This window comes from Nicotiana tabacum, chromosome 14, assembly GCF_000715075.1.
Source record: "Nicotiana tabacum cultivar K326 chromosome 14, ASM71507v2, whole genome shotgun sequence".
Classification (NCBI taxonomy): Eukaryota; Viridiplantae; Streptophyta; class Magnoliopsida; order Solanales; family Solanaceae; genus Nicotiana; species Nicotiana tabacum.
The window spans coordinates 55,741,684-55,765,089 of record NC_134093.1 but is presented as its reverse complement, the minus strand read 5'-3'; the positions used below and the strand labels follow the sequence as shown (position 1 = coordinate 55,765,089).

The following is a 23,406-nucleotide window of genomic DNA, read 5'->3' as shown; positions in this document are numbered from 1 at the left end:
GTTTTCTTGGGTTGGTAGGGTATTATCGTCGTTTCGTAGAGGGTTTCTCATCTATTGCAACACCTATGACCAGATTGACTCAGAAGGGTGCTCCGTTCAGGTGGACCGAAGAGTGTGAGGAGAGCTTTCAAAATCTCAAGACTTCTTTGACTACAACCCCAGTGTTAGTGTTGCCTACGGGTTTGAGGTATGACAGTGTGTACTGTGATGTGTCGCGTGTTGGCCTCAGCGCAATGTTGATTCAAGACGGTAGGGTAATTGCCTACGCGTTTAGACAGTTGATGGTACATGAGTAGAATTTTGTTCACGACCTTGAGTTAGCAGCTATTGTTCATGCCTTGAAGATTTGGCGGAACTATTTGTACGGTTTCCCTTGTGAGTTCGATACCAACCACCGGAGTCTACAATATCTGGTCAAATAGAAGGATCATAACTTGCGGCAGTGGAGATGGTTAGAATTGCTAAAGGACTATGATATCACTATTTTATATCATCCCGGAAAGGCCAATGTTATAGTTGATGCCTTGAGTCGTAAGTCGAAGAGCTTGTGCATCTTAGCATATCTACCGGTAGCGGAGAGGCCATTAGCATGGGATGTTCAGTCCTTGGCCAACCAGTTTATTAGATTGGATATTTCGAAGCCGAGTGGAGTTTTGGCTTGTGTCATTTCTTGGTCTTCCCTATATGATTGTTTGAGAGAGCATCAGTATGACGACCCAAATTCGTTTGTCCTCAAGGACACGGTTCAGCACGGTGATGCCAGAGAGGTTATTATTGGGTATGGCGGTGTGTTACGGATGTAGGACCGTCTGAGTGTGCCCAAGGTAGATGGTTTGCGTGAGTTGATTCTTCAGGAGGCCCACAGTTCACAATACTCCATTCATCCGGGTGCTGCCAAGATGTATCAAGATTTGAGACAACACTATTGGTGGAGGAGAATGAAGAAAGACATAGTGGAGTATGTAGCTCGGTGCCTAAATTGTCAGCAGGTGAAGTTTGAGCATCAACGGCCAGGTGGATTTCTTCAGAGGCTAGAGATTCCAGAGTGAAAATGGGAGTGGGTTATTATGGATTTTGTTATTGGGCTCCCACAGACTCAGAAGAAGTTTGATGCAGTATGGGTGATTATGGATAGGTTGACCAAGTCAACTCATTTCATTCCAGTGGTGACTACTTATTCTTCAGATCAGCTGGCTCAGGTCTATATTCGCGAGATTGTCCGACTTCGTGGCGTGCTAGTATCCATCATCTCTGACCGATGTAGGCAGTTTACATCGCGATTTTGGAAGACCATACAGCGTGAGTTGGGCACACGGGTTGAGTTAAGTACAACATTCCACCCTCAGACGGATGGACAGTCCGAATGCACTATTCAGATATTAGAGGATATGCTTCGTACATGTGTGATGGAGTACGAGGGTTCTTGGGATCAGTTCTTGCCGCTTGCGGAGTTTTCCTACAACAACAGCTACCAGTCGAGCATTCAGATGGCTCCGTATGAGGCCTTGTATGGGAGGTGCTGTCAGTCTCCGGTGGTTTGGTTTGAGCCTGGTAAGGCTAGGCTATTGGGTACAGACTTGGTTCAGGATGCTTTGGAAAAGGTTAAATTGATTCAAGGTCGGCTTCGCATAGCCCAATCTAGACAGAAGAGTTATGCGGATCGGAAGGTTCGCGACGTTGCATTCATGGTTGGGGAGCGGGTCTTGCTCCAAGTTTCGCCCATGAAGGGTGTTATGAGGTTCGGGAAGAAGGGCAAGTTGAGCCCTAGGTATATCTGACCTTTTGAGATTCTTGAAAGGATTGGAGAGGTGACCTACAAGCTTGAACTACCACCTAGTCTAGCTACAGTTCATCCTGTATTTCACGTTTCTATGCTCTGGAAGTATCACGATGATCTGTCTCATGTGTTGGATTTCAGCTCAGTCCAGTTGGACAAGTATTTGTTTTATGTTGAGGAGCCAGTGGCCATTTTGGACAATCATGTCCAAAAGTTGAGGTCGAAGAGCATTGCTTCAGTGAAGGTTCAGTGGAGGGGTCAACCAGTCGAGGAGGCGACTTGGGAGATCGAGCATGATATGCGTAGCCGTTATCCTTATCTTTTCACCACTTCAGATATGTCTCTATACTCATTCGAGGACGAACGTTTGTTTTAAGAGTGGAAGGATGTAACGACCCGGCCGGTCGTTTTGAGTATTTTAGCCTTGATCCCCATATTTATTGCCTCCTCTATATTATATTGTGGTTATATGACTTGGTGGGGAGTTTGGTTTTGGTTTCGGGTGAGTTCCGGAGTGAAATGGGACACAAAGTCTCTAATTTGGAGGTTTAAGTTCAAAGAATTGACCATAGTTTGACTTTTGTGTAGACGACTCCGTAATGGAGTTTTGACTATTCCAATAGCTCTGTATGGTTATTTTGGATTTAGGAGTGTGTCCAGATGTTGATTCAGAGGTCCGTAGGTCGTTTCGTCTTAAATTGGCAAAAGTCAGAAAGTTGAAGGTTTGGAAGGTTGGAAAGTTTGACCGAGAGTTGAATTCATCATATAATCGATGTTGTTTGATGTGATTTTTGGCCTCGAGTAGGTCCGTTATGTGTTTTGGAACTTGTTGGTATATTCGGACGGGGTCCCGGGGGCCCCAGGTCTGATTCGAATTGAATCCGGAACAAATATGAACTTAGTCTCTTAGCTGAAGTTTTAGCCTTCTGGTGTCATCGCACTTGCGGAGGGATTTGCCGCAGGTGCGGACTTACGGGTGCGAGTGGTGAAGCATAGAAGCATATAGGGGCATCCCAGGTCTGGGCTCGCAGGTGCAAACACCTGGGCGCAGGTGCGCCTCCGCAAGAGCGGATCTTGCCTTTGTAGAAGCGGAATTTGGGGAGAGGCCTTGTGCAGGACCGCATGAGCGGTCGTTTTCTCCGAAGAGGAATCTCAGGACCTAAGTGGGAACCGCACCTGCGATGGTTTTTCCATAGGTTCGGCATCGCAATTGTGACTGTGTGACTGCAGATGCGGAACCACTGAGCAGAAAAGGCCTAAGTTCAAGGGTTTGATTTCATTATCCATTTTCGGACTTAGAGAGCTCTGTTTGTGGCGATATTTCAAGAGATTTTCAAGAAATTCATCGAGGAAAGAGATTCTTACTCGGTGTTGGCTATATTACACGAATCCATTGCTATTTTCATCATTTAATTAGTGATTTGAGTTGGAAATTTGTCAAAAAATTGTGAAAACTTCTTAGGTTAAAATTTGGGGATTTGAAAGGCGATTTGAGGTCGAATTTGAGTAATTCTTGTATGGTTGGACTCATTATTGAATGGGTGTTTAGATTTTGTAATATTGGTCGAATTCCGAGACGCGGTCCCCAGTTGACGTTTTGAGTTGACTTTTTGTTTCTTTGTAATTTACTGTTCGAAATAGTTTCCTATAGTTTATATTTATGGTATAAAGTTGTTTTGGCTAGATTCGAGCCATTTAGAGTTGGATAATTGAGGAAAAGGCCTACTAGTGGATTGAGTTAACATATTTTGAGGTAAGTGTCTTGCCTAACTTTGTGTAGGGGAATTACCCCTTAAGATTGGTGTTGGTTTTTGTTAATTATGATATGTGAAAGCCGTGTACACAAGGTGAAGAGTGTGTACACGGGCTAAATGTGAAAATTGACCGGTTTAGCTATGTAGATTCCTTTCATGGCTTAATTGAGTTACCTTAACATGTTATATGCATCATCATTATTCTATCTTCACATGCTCTACTTGTCTTATCTCTTACTTGTTAATTGTATTTACATGATTAGTTGAAGTTAGTGTTTCTTCTATTCCTTATTCATTTTTTTAACTGTTGAGTTCTTTAGTTGAAGTTGTTAGTCTTGGAACACCTTGTTGTTGAAACAGGTTTTGAGTTATAAAGGTCGTGATTCGCATTGAGGCAAAGTTGTAAAGTTGTGAAGTTGTGAAATACTACTCTTGTTGAGTTATTTACTTCCGGTTGTTATTGTTGAGACTCCGGTGCACATTGTGGTTGAGCCATGTGATATTTATTGTGAAAACACTGTTATTGTTGATTTCTTTGGAAAATTATGATATTGGGCAATTGAGGTGCGATTTGTGATACGTTTTGATATTGATACGCATGAGATGGTATAAGATTTTGGGGTTGAAACACATGCGGTGCGATAGGTTACTATGGATTTTTTGAAGGTTATTTACGTATTTCAGGAGGATCGAAATTTATTTAGGGGCCATTGGGAGGCCTAATTAGAATTTGTTTTCTATATTGGATCATGTTTGTTTACTCAGCACAGCTATTGTTAGGGTGTGTCATCATCTAGAGTTGATCTTATTCATGTCCTATTATGCTTCATGTGTTACTCTCTTATGCTACGATGGGGTGTGAGACTGTTGATATTTACACACATAATGTGATTTTGCTTGGGATTTGTGGCGAAGTTTGAGCGAGGCATCTCTTAAGATGTCGAGTTGCTTATTACACGTTGTCGTGTTTTTCCTGTTTATGGTATATGGTGCTATTCGTTTCGTCATGGTTATGGTCATGCGCTTCGTGTGTTTACTGTTGATACACGTGTAGTTGTCGATTGTGAGCATTGTAGCTCGATGGGTGTTCTATGTGGATTGGAAAGTTTGGAGCGGACTGTGTGCCGCAACGGGGTTATTTTAGGATGAAATTCTTCATGGTTATTTTGTGTGTTTTGTTTCTCCCATGTGGGATGGATTCATAGTATGGTGTCGTTGGGGTTGTACCTGTTGGACTTGTCGTACAGTTCTCTCATTTCGTTCTCCTTCCATCTTTTGTTATATTTGAGTCATTGCTTGAGGGCGCACAGATTGCATCGTATGTGGCTCTAGGTGTCATTGGTGTGGCCTGTCAGTGCAAGTAAGCTACTTGCAATGTGCAAATGAGATTTTTGGACTTGGAATTTGTGCCATTAGATTTTGTTAAAGTATGTTTGGAAGAGTAAGGTCACTAGTCAACTAAGAATTTGACTATGGTTCTTGACAGGCGATAGAGCTCCAAGACTTGTTGATCTGACGAGTGGTTATGAGTTTCTACATGTTTCTTTCATCCTTGGCAGTGTACTAAGGTTTAGAACAAGATTTTATTTGATATGAGGTATGTCGCTAGTACCGGGTGTAGTAATGAGCAGCTATTTTGGTCAGAAGGTGTTACTATGAGTATCTGAGTTTTGTGGTATATCATGTGATTATATCATGGTATATGGTTATGGCTTGATACAGCTTGTGCAGACCTATACAGTTCCGGATGCTGGAGATTGGGTTCTAAGCTTTATGGACTAAGGTTGAAGTAAGGAACTTCAGTTAGGTTGTGTTGTCAGGCTTATATGGATTAGGGTGGCGTGGGATCACCCATGGGTATGTGTATGGTGAGTTTACACAGTGATCTAATGGCTTTGAAATGACTCTTGGAACGTTCGAGGACGAACATATGTTTAAGTGGGGGTGAATTTAACAACTCGATCGGTCGTTTTGAGCATTAGAATTTTCTTTCAATGGTTTGGGGTCTTGAGTAGCTTCATATGATATATTATGACTTGCGTGTGCAATCGGTTCTTGTTTTCGAGTGGTTCGGGATTTGATTTGGAAGAATAATTTTTAATTTGGAAGCTTTAAGTTGGAAGAGTTGACCAAGTGCTCCGGATATGCCACTCTGTTTAAGAACTCTTGGCCAGATGATTTTGAAGTTTCGATTGAACAAGCAAAGAAATGCATTGCTGAAGCATCAACTGAACCTCTTCGAAATCAAGTAGGCCCGGCAATATAACCATTAATTCTTGCTAAGATTGTTGCTACCACTATTCTTCCCAAAACAAGTTCCTTTTCTACTCCGTCTCAGCGAGATACATTCCTAGCCTACTTCTTACTTACTAAACACAAGGTCAAACTCTTGTCTTGGGTGATTTACTTTATGCTCGAAAGTGTCGATGACCCAACTCGTCTCCCATACTGCATGATCATCACCCATATGTTGGAAGCACATCATATCCCTCTCTCAAACCCTTCTGCTCGTTCCCATGTCTAAGTGTTATATCTCTATAGACATTACTAACATGGGGTACATATCTACAGAAGGAATATGGGTGAAGAAGCATGAGAACGAAGGCAAGGCCATACCAACCCACTCCAAGGCAGAAGCATCAACCTCTCACTCATTTGATCTAGAACTTGCTGCAAGATTGGTGGACAGATAAAATTTTTAAAGTTGTCAAGGAACTTATTGCTGCTACGAGACAGTGGTGGAAGACATCACAGAAACATAAAAGGAAACAGAATCTGATGCCTCAAAAATTCGAGTCAAGTTGGAATGAATGGCACAAGAGACAGTTGGTGCATTAAGGGAAGTGCATGACAGGATTGATGGAATCTCAATCACCATGACAGCAAACTTCAACAGGCTGAAAGATGTGTTCTACAACACCCTCACTTACTTCTTTTGTTGATTTTGTATAGTTGTTTTAACAATTTATATTTTTTGGTATGTTTTGTGGATGTTCTAGACACAGTAGCCTAGTTGACTACATGCTGCTTAGACTTATGTTTTGTATGCTCTTAGATAATTACTTAAGTCGACTACTTCCATGGTTAAGTCGACTACTTATCTGCATATATCATTATCTCTTTTGTACTTTTCTTTTTGCTGATGCAAAAGAGGGAGAAGAATTACATCAGGAGAAACATCAATTCAGGGGGAGCACATACTCAGGGGGAGAAGATCCACACGCTCCTGTCAGGGAAGTGCCATATGTTGATCCTTAATTAATGTTCAAATTATTATCATAAAAAAAAGGGAGATTGTTAGCCTTATTTTAATGATGGCATCACTTGTAAAATTGCAGGATCGCATGAGGCTAACAATCATTGTAATTTCAATCTCTTTCCGTATGATCCACCGTCTTCCTTTTCCAAATATCAAGCTCTTTGTTCTTCTCTTAGCAAGCATTGTAATTTCATTGATATACTGGGTAAAGAAGGAGAGAGAGAGAGAGAGAGAGAGAGAGAGAGAGAGAGAGAGAGAGAGAGAGAGAGAGAGAGAGAGAGAGAGAGAGAGAGAGAGAGAGAGAGAGAAATAGGTGAAGCATTGTATCAAAATCTGAGAGAGAAAGGATAGTGAAGTGTGAAGAAGTCACAAAACCCTCTTGTAACAAAGTTTGATAAGGAGCAATCATAGAGAACCCTCATGCAACCCAAGGGGACTAGACTAGGATTCATATTGAATCCGAACCAGCATAAAATATCGTTGTGCAATTTATTTTCTGCAATTTATCATTCTGCATCACACTCATAGGTATTATTAATACCATAGTCGACTATACGGGTAAAGTAGCTAACTAAAGGACACATATGTCAAAAGGGATTACAATTCATCCCCTCTTGTACTTTTAGATAGGTCACTCTTAAAGTTAAAATATGTAAATGACTTTTCGAGACAAGTTTTAGGAGGCAACTTTCCTTAAATATATGTTTCAATTGCATCTCCCTTTATGTATTTCTACTTGATAAAATTAAACATGAAGAATGCTCTTACCCTTCCTATTTCATTCCCTTTGTTGCAACCCTTAACCTTTTTCCCAAACCAAACATAAATTTCCGTTGTTTTATGAAATTTTCCATTGAAAAATGTTTGTCACATTCACCAACTCATAAAACGAATATTTCTGTTTCAGTAGTAGTGAAACTTCGACCCTGCAGGTCCGTTGAATAACAAACGAACTAGAATTATAACTATTTAACCCAGGTACATATACAGACCTTTGAAGTCATTGTTCTGACTTTCAGTGCAGTTTCGGGCTCGAATGCAGTCGCCTATATTTGAGCCTATAATATTGTCCACCTGAAAAACATTTCATTTTGAAACTTTAAATGGAAAAAGGAAGGCTAGCAGATAACTATGTCTCTCGGTAAACGCATGGAAAAATAATTGAGTTTAATATCCATTGATACTTTAAAAGAAGCCTTAGTCACCTAATACAATAGGACATGACCGTCCATTAAAAGTGAGATAAATTATAACCTGGAAAAACTAAAGCTTAAATACACTGAGAGTATATTTGGTCAAACTTCTAAAAACTATTTATTTTGAGAAGTAGAAGTAGTGTTTCACCTAAGTAATTTACGATAGAAGCGGTTGGATTTGATCAATTTTTGAGAAGTACTTCTTTCTGTATCTAATAAACAAATTGTGTTTCACCCGTTTTCCCAAAAAGTACTCATGTGTAAAAGAAAATTAGCATATAAAGTAAATCCAAACTAGTTTAAATAACTTACTATTCTATTAAATTAGGTGGCCTATGAGTAATTCGAGAGCAGCTCATTAATTAACGATTAAACTTACACCTAGTATGTGCACATTTTCAAATCATTCCAGTGACCTTCAAAACCATACATGGTGGAGGAAAAAGTAACTACTAACTGGAAACAAATGCATAACTGTCTAACTACCTGATAACTATCAAATGCTGACATCACGGTAAAAAAAGGCGTCTTGATATCTTGTTGTATGTTTTCTGGGAAGAAACACTGCAGTGTATTGGTAGTTTGTATAATTATTCCAAGGGCAAAAAAGGACACATAAATGACAATTGAATCAAGCTAGGAAGCTAGCAGGACGTACCAATTCTGGTTTCATTTTTGAAGTGCATGATTTTGGTAACACTTTGGTAGATCCCTGCAACTCAAGTAAATAGGTTTAGATATCAGATCTAACCTTAAATCAACAGATATATAGTGGTAAAAACAAAAATCAATAAGAAGAGATATAGGATTAATATACATGTAAAGTAACCACATCTCTAAAGAGTGACTCAAACACATTTGCTAGACGTGGATTTTTCCTATTAAAAATAAGATGCTCAAAGTTAGATAGCATTTACAGTCATTTTCTATATAGGAAATTTAAAATCCTTATATATCTTACACATGGATAAAGTAACCAGCATCAACCAAACATTTCACTCTATGAGCTTTATGCAATAAATTGTGGAAGCGATCACAGTATAGCACGGCTGGATATCCATTAGCAGAACCACCAGAAAGAATGGCCTGCATTATTAATCTCTCTCAGTATGTGAGATGAATCAATTACTAAATAATATTGCATAATTTCAGTATGAAACCTAATATACTGAAAATAAAATTTCAGTTATAATTTAGATTTACATACATTCTTTGCATCCTTTAATCCTTTTGCTAACAAATCCTCAATTACTGCATCAAATATCCTTGCACCTCTGAAATAAAGATTGGTAGCCTAAACAATGTAGGAAGTGAGTAGAGTTCCATGTTGTTTTCACCAATAAAGAAATGTCTCAAACTCAATATTCACATTTATGTGTAAACTAGTTTTTCGGCACGTGCGTTGCATCGTGTATCCTGAGTCATGTAATATACGACAAACAATCAATAGCCCATGTACTAACACTAAAAAAAGCTAGATTTAATATTTTACCTATTTGTAATTTTTTAAATATTTTTTTGTCTATTCAGTTGTTATTTTGGCTTTATTTTGAACTTCACATATTCTAAGTTTTATTTTCCCATTAATGTGCCTTTCTTCACTAAAATGTGCGCTTCAGTTGCGCCTAATGCTATATCACTTTAATAAATTAGAAGTACTAAGCAACGTCACACGTAGAGAAAATATTTTACTTATAAAAGTGATACAAATTCAAACAGTAGAAGTAGCAATACATTTCACACATTTATTTTGTCGTGATAGTTCTTCTACATGTTCCAAATGCAAGCCTACTATTAAAAATCAATTTCATTTTCATTCTAGTCCGACATAAGATGATCGATTCATAAAGGTTATCAAACAACGTAAACAATTCAAGTCGAAATAAGCCAACATTATGGAGGAATAATTCATGGAAGAAGAGAAAGTAAACACATTCATTAAATATTTAAATTAGCACTTTAGAGAATCCACTTATATAAATAGTATTAAAACAAAAGGAAAGCCAAAATTTAAGAAGTAACATAACGATTGAATCATAAAAGGATACACATAAATTAAAATATTTAAAAACCTATAACCCAACAATATAAAATTGGATTAAAAGAATAAAAAAATTGTATTTTTTTCTTTAAGAAACTCGATGTCAAATTAAAGAAAATGTAATCACTTACCTAGAGTGCGTTTTGAAAATTTGGCTCTAATTACGAGTTACCACAATTCAATTATATGAAATTTCTAATATCTCGATACCTCCATCTAAAAAATCCACAAAAAGGAGAGAGAAGGCCAAACATAGATAAAATTGTCTTGCCCGTCCGTTACTACCAAAATCTTACAAAGTGATTGTAGTGATTAATTACGGCAAGGAACTTACGAGTCGGAGAAAAGCCACAACTTCAATCCACTTAGTGTCATTTATGGAAGCTTAAGTTATACGAGTTGACCGATGTTTGACTTTTTTGTAAACGACCCCGGAGTGGTGTTTTGATAGTTCTAATGGGTTTGTATGGTGATTTTGGACTTAGACGCACGTCCAAATTTAATTTTGGAGGTTCTTAGGTTTATTTGCTCTATTTGGCGAAAGTTGAAAATTTGAAGGTTTGGAAGGTTCATAGGTTTGACCGAGAGTTGACTTTGGTATTATCGGGTTTGGATTGTTGTTCCGAGAGTTGGAATAGATTCGTTATATCATTCGAAACTTGTGTGCAAAATTTAAGGTGATTTCGAGTTGGTTAGGCGGCATTCAGCATGACTTTTGAAGGTTGGAAGTTCGGTTAGTTCATTAGGCTTGGATTGAGATGTGATATATGGTGTGGGTGTTATTTTGTGTGCTTTGGGACCTCGAGTAGATCCGTGTTATGTTTTGGACTGGTAGGTATAATTGGACGGGATCCCAGGGCCTCGAATGTGTTTCAGATTGATTGGTGCCTTATAGGCATTTCTGTTATGGTGTTTTTGCACTTGCGAAGTTGGGTCCACAGATGTGAGTCCGCGGATGCGGACAATAAGGTCGCAGGTGTGGAGGAAGGCTCGGGCAGCAGGAGTCCGCAGATCCAAAGGCTTGATAGCATAAGAGAATGCGCAGGTGCGCTCCTTGGACCACAAAAGCGGAAGGGCAGAACTTAATGGGTTTTTGTATCTGCGAGGTACTTTTTGCAGATGCGGTGTTGCAGATGCGTGCTTTTTGTCTGCAAAAGCAAAATAGCTGGTTAGAGTATATTTCTCGATGGTTTAACTTATTTTATCATATTTTGAGATTGGGAACTCGGATTGGAGCGATTTTTTAGGTGATTTCATCACTTGGATTAGGGTAAGTGTTCTTGACTTAGATTTGAATTTATTTCATGATTCTATCTTTGATTTTGGCCTTTGGTTGAAGAAATCTAAGAATGAAATTGGGATTTTTGTAAGAAATTTTTGAAAAACGAATTACTGAGATTTGAACCCCGATTTGGAGTCGATTTTGGATGAAACTTATGTATTTGGACTTGTATTAGAATGGGTGTTCGAGATTTGTAAATTTTATTGGGTTCTGGGAGGCGAATCTGAGTTGACTTTTTGGTTGACTTTGTATAATTGAATAAAGACTCAATCTTTATTGTTTGTTTTCGATTTCTATGGCCTTGTTTGTCGCTATTGAGTTGTATTTGGCTAGATTCGGCTGGCTCAGAGGTTGATTTGAGAGGAAAGGCTATTTTGGGATATTAGAGGCTACCGGGTGGAGGTAAGTCTCTTGGCTAACCTTGTTAGAGGGAAACCCCTAGGATCTGACTTGTTTGCTATGTGTTTGAGGTATTGGTGGTAGTGTATATACGTGGTGGGTAGCGTATATGTATTCGCTTTGTTTATATCATGACCAGGGATAGAAATTGAAATATTTCATGCTTTGTTTGACTATGTGCTCGTTTGATTCATGATTTATTTGGCTTATGTGATTACGTTTGCTTTGTTATTCATGTTAGAAATCATGCCCAAGCTTATTATTAAATGTGAAGGCATGAGAATGTATTATGGATATGTGAAATTTGCATAATCATCTGCAGTCATAGAGATTTCATGAGTACATATCTGTATTAATATTTATTATATCCTTGTGCACCCTCTACCAATAATTCTTGAGCATATACATATATTTTTAATAATGGATATGTGATTTAGAGTAAGGTTTGGTATGAAGGGTAAGCATGCGGGTAAAATACAGTTATGGCACATTGGACATGATGATCAAATATTGATTTATGAGGGATGCTATTATACCCCTCTTGCGCTTGAATTTGGATCTGTCCCTCCAAAGTCAGGTAATAACCCATATTACTTTAGGCCCAGTGAGTGTGGTCGGTACATGGATTTTGTACCGTAACAATACATGAATTCTGTATTATGTGATACATGGATTGTGTATCGAGGTACATGGACTTTGTACCGGTTGAGCATGCATTCTTATTATTGACTCGTTTTGAAGTATTTATTTCATTGAAAATTGTTACTTGACATCCTTATGTGCTAATCGGGAGTCCCGGCTTTGTAATTTGAGCATGTTATCTTTTATTATTATATCTGAGCAGCGATAGGATTATTTCTGTGCTAGAAAATCATGCTTATCCGTTGATATCTGTGACACTTATTATTCATGATATTACCTATTGCTCCAGTTCTTAATTCTGTTATTTTACTTGTGTGGTAAGTATATGGAAGCATCTAGCCTCGTCACTACTTCTTCGAGGTTAGATTACTTACTTGGTACCGACTGTGGTGTACACATACTATGTTTCTGCACATTTTTTGTGCAGATCCTTAGGTTGGTCCAAGCAGAGCTTTTTGATTGGGCTAGGAGATCATACAGAGACTTGGGATGAGTTGCACTTCATGGATCTACTTTGCAGTTTCTGAGTCCTTGTCCCTTATTATATTTATGTATATTTGTACTTCAGACAGTCTGATGACATGTATACAAACTAGATTTCATTTTCATAGTTTGCTCGTGTACTTATGCCACCTAGTTTTGGGGGGCGTATTGTATTGGTCCTGTTTAGAACTTGCTTGTGGTTTTAGCAGATATTATCATTATTTTTGAGACTATTTCCAACTTTTATTGTCATATATCTCTGTTAAATAATAAAAATGGACTTTATTTGTTATCTTCAAGTTGACTTGCTTAACAAGTTTGGTTAGGCGCCATTACGACTTTGATGTGAGATTTTAGATCGTGAAAGAAGAGATATCCATCAAATCTCCTAATATGATGGTCAATGTATAGCTTGCACAATCTTACTTTATACTTTGTTTACCTTCTTGGATAGATATAAGATCCAATACAATTAAAAAAGTTTTATACTGCCTATCCATGACCAAACTCGATCTTACACTTCTTTCCCTTTCTATTCTTATTTTTAACCAACGTAGACATAGCTTACTTTATTACTATAAAAAAAGTATAATGAGCTACCTACACCACCCAACAGACTGAGACTATGAAGTAAGGGTAGCATAAAATAAAGGGAAAAGGTCCACATTTATTCCTATACTATTAAAAATAGTTTATATGTACCATCCGTTTTACTTTTTTCGTCTAAATTTACACCTACCGCTAGCATAGTAAACAAATTTGCCCTTATCCCTAACATATATCCACAGTGGCATCTGATGCAACAAATAAAATGCTAAGGTTGAGTCCATGTCACCATTTTTAAAAAAATATTTTATTTTTTACATTTATTAAATTAGAAAATTTAAACAGAAATCGTCCCGAAAAAGAGAAACCCTAGGAAAAAATTCTCTATAATTTAACATATTTTTTTTCTACAAATTTCGTCCTCAAAGCAAAGTTATTAGAACCCTAACAAAGAGCCATGTCAGGTGGCACCGTCGATGAAGTTAGAAGAAGCTTTAGATACTTTCATTATCGTTGTATCGATCACATATGATCACCTAAAATCGAGGTATTCACTAATTTTTAAAAAGAAAAGGTCTTGTTTTCTTGGCCAAGGTTAATTAACAGTGTAGTATTATTCAAATTAACTATATCCAATAAAGAAATAAACCAGCAAAATAGTGGGAAAGAAAATGTCTATTATGAAGTGACACTGTTAGTTAGTACTGTTAGTTAGGTAGTTATGTTAGTTAGGCATTTATACAGTTAGTTGCCAACTGTAAATTAACGGATCCAGCCTGTTAGTTAGCTAAGCATTACTGGAGTTAGCTAGCTATATCATATGTATATATCTTGTACTGTAAATGAATACCAATAGCAGTTATCATTTCCAGATATTCCACTCTTTAGCCCATTCACTCACATGCTCTGTAACTCCATAAAAGTTGCATCGAGTTCACTGCTCATTCTTCAATGGCAGATCACATAGATTTCAGCATGGTGTTAGAGCCATCGATGCTCGTCAATCACTGAGGTTGGCTATCTCTATCTAGGTGATCTGTTTTTTCTTCTCAATTAGATCGATTTTATTTTTCTACTCATCAATGGCGGAAACTGCAATTCCTTATACTCATCCTTTGTACCTTGGGCCATCGAATACTCCTGGTGCTGTTCTGATCCCTGTTAAGCTTACAGGATCAGAAAATTACGGTTTATGGAGCAGGACGATGAAAATTGCCCTTCAAGGAAAGAGGAAGTTATGGTTTGTGACTGTCACTTGTACAAAGGAGTCATTCACAGCTGAATTACATGAGCAGTGGGAAACTTGTAATGCCATTGTCTTATCATGGCTCATGAATACAGTTTCCACTGAACTTTTAAGTGGAATTGCATATGCTTCGAATGCACACCTCGTTTGGGAAGATCTGAGGGAAAGGTTTAATAAGGTGAATCGAATGCGTATCTTTCAATTGCACAAAGCCATTGCCAATTTGACACAAGGAACTAATTCAGTCTCAAGTTACTTTACTAAGCTGAAGAGTTTATGGAATGAATATGATGAATTGGTACCAACGTCAAACTCGAGAGAATACAAAGAGCATCTTCAACAGCAAAGACTTCTGCAATTTCTCAGCGGTTTGAATTATTCATATGATCAAGCTAGACGACAAATCTTTTTGAAGACTAATGAGCCCTCCTTGAACCAGGCTTATGCCATGGTGATAGAAGATGTATCCCAAAAATCCCCTGGGCTAGGTTCAACAAATGAGAAAAAAAGATCCAATGGCTATGCAGGTAGGTAGAAGCCAAAGGTACAAAGGCAAGAAGCCCTTTATGCAATGTGAACACTATGGTCTAAAAGGTCACACTAAGAAGAACTGCTATAAGATTTTTGGGTATCCTGAGGACTTTAAGGCAAGAAGGAAGTCTGGTAACAACATTGGAGGTCAATATGGTTGTTGGAATTGGGGTTCAGTTTGGTTTTGGGAGTGGATCTCACCAACATTTCACTGCAGCCAACAATATACTTGGGAACACTAATGCTCATTCTCAAGGATCTTCATCAGCTGGTGATGTACTAGGAGGAATAACTAGGAAGGCACCATACTTCACTGAGGAACAATACAAACAAATCCTTGAGCTGCTAAACAAAGATACAGCTTCTGATTGTCAAGTCAACATGGCAGGTATAACAAGTAAGTTCTTGTCTAAGGACTATTTAGATGAGAGGATTGTAGATTCTGGTGCCAGTCATCACATAGTAACTTCCAGTGATATACTGATGAATGACAATAAGACCATTAGGACTTCTAGTAATGTGGTTCACTTACCTAATGGAGATAAGATTCCTATTGCACTTACTGGTTGGGCTGCTATATTTGGCAATGAAGAAATACATGATGTCCTTTATGTTCCAGGATTCAAGTTTAAAGAACCATTAGCCAAAGAAAGGAAGATTGCAGGCTGTGGCATCAAAGACTTGGATATCCATCTCTTCCAGCCATGAAGAATATCACCTTACTGAGCAAGAATATAAATAGTGAGTCATTGAATAATTGTCCAGTCTGTCCATTAGCCAAACAAACTAGACTGATGTTTTATAATAGTACATATAGAGCTGAAGCTCCTTTCTCTCTTGTTCATATGGATCTTTGGGGACCTTATAAGACTCCTACTTTTGACTAAAAGTATTATTTTCTAACTGTTGTTGATGATTTTAGTAGATATGTCTGGATCTATCTGCTACAACTTAAGTCTGAAACTATAGTTGCCATTAAGAATTTTTTGCTGATGGCAAAGAACCACTTTGGAAAGATGGTAAAAATCTTGAGATCAGACAATGGCACAGAGTTTTTTAACTCTCAGTGCAAGGATATACTGCAGAGTTTGGGAATTCTGCATCAGAGTAGTTGTGTTTACACTCCACAACAGAATGGTGTTGTGGAGAGAAAACACAGACATATTCTGGATGTGGCAAGGGCCATAAGGTTTCAGTCAAAAATGCCTATTAAGTCCTGGGGCATGTGTGTTATAGCTTATGTATACTTGACAAACAGGCTGCATTCAGCAGCACTTCAAGGAAAGAGTCCATATGAAGTAATGCATACCAAACCACTATCACTAACACATCTAAGAGTTATAGGATGTCTATGCTATGCAACAGTCATTCCAAAAGGGGATAAATTTGCAGAAAGAGCAAAGGTAGTTGTGCTCATGGGATATTCTAAGAGACAAAAGGGATATATCCTAATAGAACTAGCTATAAAATAATTCTTTGTCAATAGAGATGTGGTCTTCAAGGAATCAGAGTTTCCTTTTGCTCAAGATACTGTTAAATCTGATTCAGAGGATCATAGTTTCTTGGAACAACCTAACTATGATGTTTCTACCTCAGAGGTTAATCATACCAATGAGGAACAAAATCGGAATGCAGGTGCACAGGAAATAGCCACAGAAGAAGAGAATATGATGTCTCAACCAACCGCTCCAATATCAAATCCCATGACCACTATAACTGATTCACCCACAATTTGAGAGCATGCAAGCAGAAGGACCTCAGCTTCCTATCAGAAAGTCAACTAGAGAATCTAGAGATCCCATCTAGATAAAGGACTACATAACACATGGGAAGTCAAGCAGAAAATATCCTATAGCCAATTGTTTGTCGTATGAAAGAACTACTCCTACATATTAATCCTACCTAGCAAACTTTTTCAGTCTGGTAGAGCCTCAAAACTTCAGGCAGGCTGTGAAGGATACAAGATGGGTAGAAGCTATAAAACAAGAGGTCAAAGCACTAGAAGATAACGGAACATGGGAAGTAGTTGACTTACCACATGGTAAACATACTTTGGTCCAAGTGAGTGTATAAAATTAAGTATAAAGCTAATGGTGATGTTGAAAGGTTCAAGGCTAGACTTGTTGCAAAAGGATACAGTCAACAAAAAGGACTTGATTACCATGATACATTTTTACTAGTAGTGAAAATGGTCACAGTCAGATCAGTAATAGCCTTGGCAGTTTCCGATGGTTGGAACCTATATCAAATGGATGTTTATAATGCCTTTTTACAAGGTGATTTTTGTGAAGAAGTATATATGGATATGCCTGAAGACTTCAGAAGACAGGGGGAGCAAAGGTATGCAAGCTACTCAAGTCCTTATATGGGCTTAAACAAGCTTCAAGACAATGGAATGTCAAACTATCTGATGCTTTAACAGAGGGAGGTTTTGTGCAGAGTAACCATGATTACTCCTTGTTTACTTTGAGAAAGGGTGCAGGTTTGGTGATTATCCTGGTTTATGTTGATGATCTACTTATAACTGGTAATGATGAGGCACTGATAGCTGAGGCAAAACATGTTCTTCATCAAAGATTCAAGCTGAAGTACCTAGGTGAGCTTAAGTATTTCTTAGTGATTGAAGTACTAAGGTCCAATAAAGGAGTGATCCTAAATCAAAGGAAGTATGTCCTAGAACTCATATCCAGTATGGGGCTCAGTGCAGCCAAGACAGCTGTAACTCCTTTAGAAACAAACCTAAAGCTCACCACAGTGCAATTTGATGCTACAACTGGAGTTAAAGGTGATGTAGTTTTGCACGATGTTGGTCTGTATCAAAGACTGATTGGCAAACTGATGTATGTCACTACCACCAGACCAGACATTAGTTATGCCATCCAAACACTAAGTAAATTTATGCAGCAGCCAAAAAGGTCTCATTGGGAGGCTGCACCAAGGGTAGTAAGGTATCTGAAAGGCTCTCCTGGCCAAGGTATTTGGTTGAGATTAGAAGCCCCTACTACAGAGTTAACTTATTGGTGTGATTCAGACTGGGCAGTCTGTCCTAACACAAGAAGATTTGTCACTAGTTATGTGATCAAATTTGGTGAATCCTTAATCTCATGGAAATAAAAAAAAATAACATACAGTGTCTAGGAGTTCAGCAGAAGCTGAGTATAGAAGCATGGCTTCAGCTGTAGCAGAGGTTACTTGGTTGCTAGGCATGTTTAAAGAGCTTGGAGTGGATGTTAAGACACCTGTTGCAGTTATGAGTGACAACAAGTCGGCTATGCAGATTGCAGCTAATCCTATTTTTCATGAATCTACTAAGCATATCGAGATAGATTGCCACTTTATTAGAGACAATATTAAAGATGGAATTGTGCAGACAATCTATGTGAACACTAAGGATCAGCTGGCTGACCTGCTTACCAAAGGACTAAGTCAGGCTCAACACAATCACCTCTTAGGCAAGCTTGGTGAAATAAACCAGCAAAATAGTGGGAAAGAAAATGTCTATTATGAAGTGACACTGTTAGTTAGTACTGTTAGTTAGGTAGTTATGTTAGTTAGGCATTTATACAGTTAGTTGCCAACTGTAAATTAACGGATCCAGCCTGTTAGTTAGCTAAGCATTACTGGAGTTAGCTAGCTATATCACATGTATATATCTTGTATTGTAAATGAATACCAATAACAGTTATCATTTCAAGATATTCCTCTCTTTAGCCCATTCACTCACATGCTCTGTAATTCCAAAAGAGTAGCATCGAGTTTACTGCTCATTCTTCAATGGCAAATCACGTAGATTTCAGCAATGTCAGACGTTGCTACTAACGGCGATAGACGCCGAATCAATTTTCGACAAAATACAGGTGGTGGAGCTGCTTCTACCCCTTTTTCTTATTTTTGTACAGATCTATGTTTGTGCGTATTTCCCCGACTTGCCATTTTTTACGCCAATGCTACTTACCGACGTTTCTTTTTTTTCGACTAGGATCTGAATTTGGGTAAGCAAGAAAGGTAAATCATGGTCGAAGAGTTTTTGGGTCTGGTGGCTTCCGATGATGTTCGGACAAATTTGGTTTCTGGTGCTGGTGCGTGTTTTCGTGTAGGTTGCATGCAGGCGGATACAGTATGAGAGAGAGAGAGAGAGAGAGAGAGAGAGAGAGAGAGAGAGAGAGAGATGAGGGTGGAAACAAAGGGATAGAATTAAGTACACAAAGATCTGATTTGGAGGTTAACAGGCCGGTTGATCTCGCCGTCGCCGATAACTTCTAAAGGAGAGAGGGAGTAAGTTATAAAACAAAACTAGGTTAAATGAGAGACAATTTCTCTTTAAATTTTCTAATTTAATAAATGTAAAAAGTAAGATATTAGTAAAAAAGGATGGTGACATAGACTCCACCTAAGGATTTTATTTGCTGCGTCATATGGCCACTGTGGATATCCGTTAGGAATAAGGGCAAATTTATTTACTATGCTAACGGTAGGTGTAAATTTAGACGAAAAGTATAAACGAGGATACATATAAACTATTTTTAATAGTACATGGATAAATCTGGACCTTTTCCCTAAAATAAATAAGCATTATTTGGACCATCAACTGGCATTTCTGGACCTAAGTCTGATAGCAAGAAGAGGACTGGTCTATTTTTCTCTTTTTAAAAACAATAATACATGACTATACTAATAATACACGCCGGCCAATTCATGCATGTCAAAGTCTCAACATCAAGAGAGATACTTCATCGATAGTTCAAAGATTAGTATAGTGCTCCTAAATAAATAACTTCGAAACACTACGCAATATTAAAAAAATGATGACCGGAGGATGTAAGCCTTTGCTTAATGATACATTAAGAGCAAATAACACAACATGTGAAAAATTATTTCAAGCTTAATGGGTTGTCATGACAGACCTTCAAAGGGTATTAACCGGTGGAGGAAATGTAAGTAATTAATCTTTCCCACATCATCAGGAGGAAGAACAACAGAATAATCAGAAAGATGTTCAGACATAAATGAAATATGGCACAACGGATAAGGGAGTATGACTTGACAGAAGAATTTGCATGTTGCAATATAGTAAAAGAAAGTATCATTAAGTTTCTTCTCTTTAATAATATCATTGACCAAAAAATCTTCCAAAAGGGCATGCACTGTATTATGGCACGAAAGAATTGACATACACTTAAATCAAGATAACATGTATAAAGTATGATATATAAGTACATAGATTATTAGCGTAGTACTTGGGTAAAACCATCTTCTTCCCGGGCAAGAACTAACAATCTGATTGTGCATATTATACTTGTCCATTTCTTTCCCTTTCTTTGTAATCAAAACCCGTGTATTAGGCATGTGATGAATTCGACGGCAAAAACAATATATATTGAATGAGCTTTTAAGCATGATGACTTCTTCACATACAAATAGTGATTAGTGACACCAAACGAAAATCTGTAGTAGACTTCTGATTATAGTGTATTTTAACCAATGCTGATAATTCATCCCAGAGAGAACACAACATACTCAGTAAAACAGGAATTTAGCATACTGTAAAATAGGAATTACATAAACGTGAAAGTGCAAGAAAAAAAGCCACCATTTCAAGTTGTCGTTAAGTCGTACGTTTACGTTGGGGCTGTTGTAGCGTATCAAGCGTTGGCTTCTCTTAGGATTTGAGCGTTAATATTTTTAATATTAACTATTCCATCCGTTTATCCGTTTCAATTTAGATGATATACTTTGACTTGACACAGAGTTTGAGAAAAAATAAAGACTTTAATTTTGAAATATGTGGTCCTAAAAGCTTAACGGGCAAAAGCTTTATGGGGCATGATATTTTTGTGGATATAAAAATTTCTTATTAATTAAGGGTAAGTGGGTAAAATAAAAAGTTTAAAGTTAAATTATTTTCAAATATAGAAATGTGTCATTATTTTTGAAACGGACTAATAAGTAAAATGTGTCATTTAAATTGAAAAAATGGAATAGGATATTTGGGTGATAAGAAGGTTATTTCAATAATTTAACGTTTAACTTAATGACTTTCCACTTTTAATATAGATGAACATAGACAGATTTTAAAACAGAAACTTAAAAGAGAACATACGGGATCAATGCTTTCGATATCTCCGGTGAACCCTCCACCATCACAGTATCTAACAAAGACTTTGTTCCAATTGTAAAAATCTGCATGTTTTACAATAAATAACCGTACGATCAAACAATTGGACAGAGTAATTTGCACCACCGCAACATCTAATAAGCCAACTTTGTCATTCAAACTTTTCATTATTTTCATTTCATCAAGTTGTTTTCAAGAAATAATTTTTTATTTATAATTCAAAACGAGATGTTGGGTATCCTAATTCAAGAGAACCTGGATTTTCACTTTTGCTCTTGCTGAAAATGCCTAGAAATATGAATGGCGTCATATGTTTTGAAGAACCCAAATCAGTCTTCGAACGGTTCAGGCAATCTGTGATGTTTCTGCACCATGCTCCTCCCTATAAACAAAGTAAAAATTTTCGAATATTTAAAAAGATTCAAAAAATCATGATTTCATAAGAATTAGAGATCATAGCTTTTCTCAATGTTGTGAAGAAAAAAAGTTTAACTTCTATATACCGGTAATATATAAAAGAATATTTGCATTACTAGGTCCTAAAAGATAACTTAAGTTAACTGCTCATAGCAAGTGTATTTAGTAAGCTGAAAATAAAGCAAACAACTTATTATGACATGTTAAATTATCCTGATAGTATAAATTATTTGCACTATCAATGTTATAAGTAATTTCTGGAAAAAACAAATAATAACAGCCCTGTGTCTAGATAAAACGGTAGAATCAAACTTGTGCTACGTTGAACTTACTGAGAGTAGAATAATCCAGTTTCTAACTCCATGTCCGAATCCTCGGTCAAGATGATATGCAGGAGGTGATCCGTCCAAGCACACTGCAAGTGAAAAGGATTAATATAACTCTTTTATGCTAATACATACATTTATTTGTCTAATTTAAGTTATTAATTTCTGCATATAATAAGTAGTGTAATTAACCTGCTCCTTTTGACAAAGCATTCTGAACAATTGTTCTATCGACAAAGTATGCATGATCTATGCCTTTCTCTTGTTTAAATGATTCATTTACTTTTGCAGATGCAGTTTTGATGATGGCCTGAGAGCAAATAAGTAAGCAGACAAGTTGAACAGATCTTGTTGCCATCAATATCCTGTAGAAACACACCGACTAAGGATGAGAAATCAATAATAATAAGATTAATGTATTTTCACTGAAGCTTCTCCGCTTGCAAATACCCTTGAGTATTGAAATGGCTGTGTAAGTGTGAAACTAAATGTGAATTGAGCGATAAGTTTTTTTGTTTATTCATTTTCGTCACATACATAGAAGAGAGAACGTGGCAGCGAGGAGTGTGCCGTGCATCATGGATAAATCATGTGGAAAGAGCATGTGCTGACACAAGTTGATTTTATTTTTTTGGGTTATTCACAACTTGAAGAAATGTATAGCTCATGTATTTCATGCGCTATGTCTTCGAGTATTTACGAACAAGAACAGATCTCAGACACCACTTAGTTTTTGCCATTTAATCTTGGCTTTTTTAATCCAAACACAGTCCATTTAAAACAACTTTTGAAACATGATTTGATCTTTCATGAATTACTATTAGAAAACTGTCAAAACCTTTCCACCGTGTGAGCACCTAATTTTTGACTATATTTAAATTTTTATCATCTTCTATTATGTAAATATTTTTAGAAATTTAATATATAATGTTTTAGCTTTGTTATATTTTTTTATATAGGATAAAAATTAAAAATAATTTAAAAGGTCAATTATTACTATTAATATTATTTTTATTTTTATTTTTATCTTTATTTTAAAATAAAATAAAATAAAAAACCGAAAAAAATTAAATATTTTTTTAAAAAAATTCGGATGGGAATAAAAAAAAAGGAAAAGTAGAAGTATGGAATTAAAAAGTAAAAATAAAAGTAAGTGAAAATTGTTAAAAAAAAATTTAAACGAAAGTGAAAAATTAAAAAACATAAAAGTAAAAAAATGTGAAAATTTAAAAAATAAAAAATAAAAGAAAGTTGGAATTAAAAAATAAAAGTGTCACGACCCAAATACCCAACCAGTCGTGATGGCGCCTATCGTGGAACTAGGCAAGCCGACATTCTCAATATGCTTTCAATATATAACAGAAGTGAGCTAAAGCAATTAAACTAACTGAA

The 23,406-nt window shown here is 37.0% G+C and overlaps 1 protein-coding gene across 1 annotated transcript in view; it reads right to left on the bottom strand.

Annotated features, from left to right (window-relative positions):
• Window positions 1-22,592, bottom strand: part of LOC107783981 (pectin acetylesterase 8) — a 46,108-nt gene extending 23,516 nt beyond the window's left edge. The window contains exons 1-11 of the mRNA XM_016605017.2: window positions 22,465-22,592; window positions 22,207-22,379; window positions 22,021-22,103; window positions 21,527-21,653; window positions 21,257-21,336; window positions 9,194-9,280; window positions 8,948-9,072; window positions 8,804-8,864; window positions 8,645-8,698; window positions 8,473-8,550; window positions 7,783-7,864 (exon numbers count right to left, since the gene is read on the bottom strand). Of these exons, the coding sequence (XP_016460503.1) occupies window positions 7,783-7,864; window positions 8,473-8,550; window positions 8,645-8,698; window positions 8,804-8,864; window positions 8,948-9,072; window positions 9,194-9,280; window positions 21,257-21,336; window positions 21,527-21,653; window positions 22,021-22,103; window positions 22,207-22,379; window positions 22,465-22,553 (1,039 nt within the window). The 5' untranslated portion in view covers window positions 22,554-22,592. The remainder of the gene's footprint in view (window positions 1-7,782; window positions 7,865-8,472; window positions 8,551-8,644; window positions 8,699-8,803; window positions 8,865-8,947; window positions 9,073-9,193; window positions 9,281-21,256; window positions 21,337-21,526; window positions 21,654-22,020; window positions 22,104-22,206; window positions 22,380-22,464) is intronic.
• Between the last annotated feature and the right edge of the window lie 814 nt (window positions 22,593-23,406).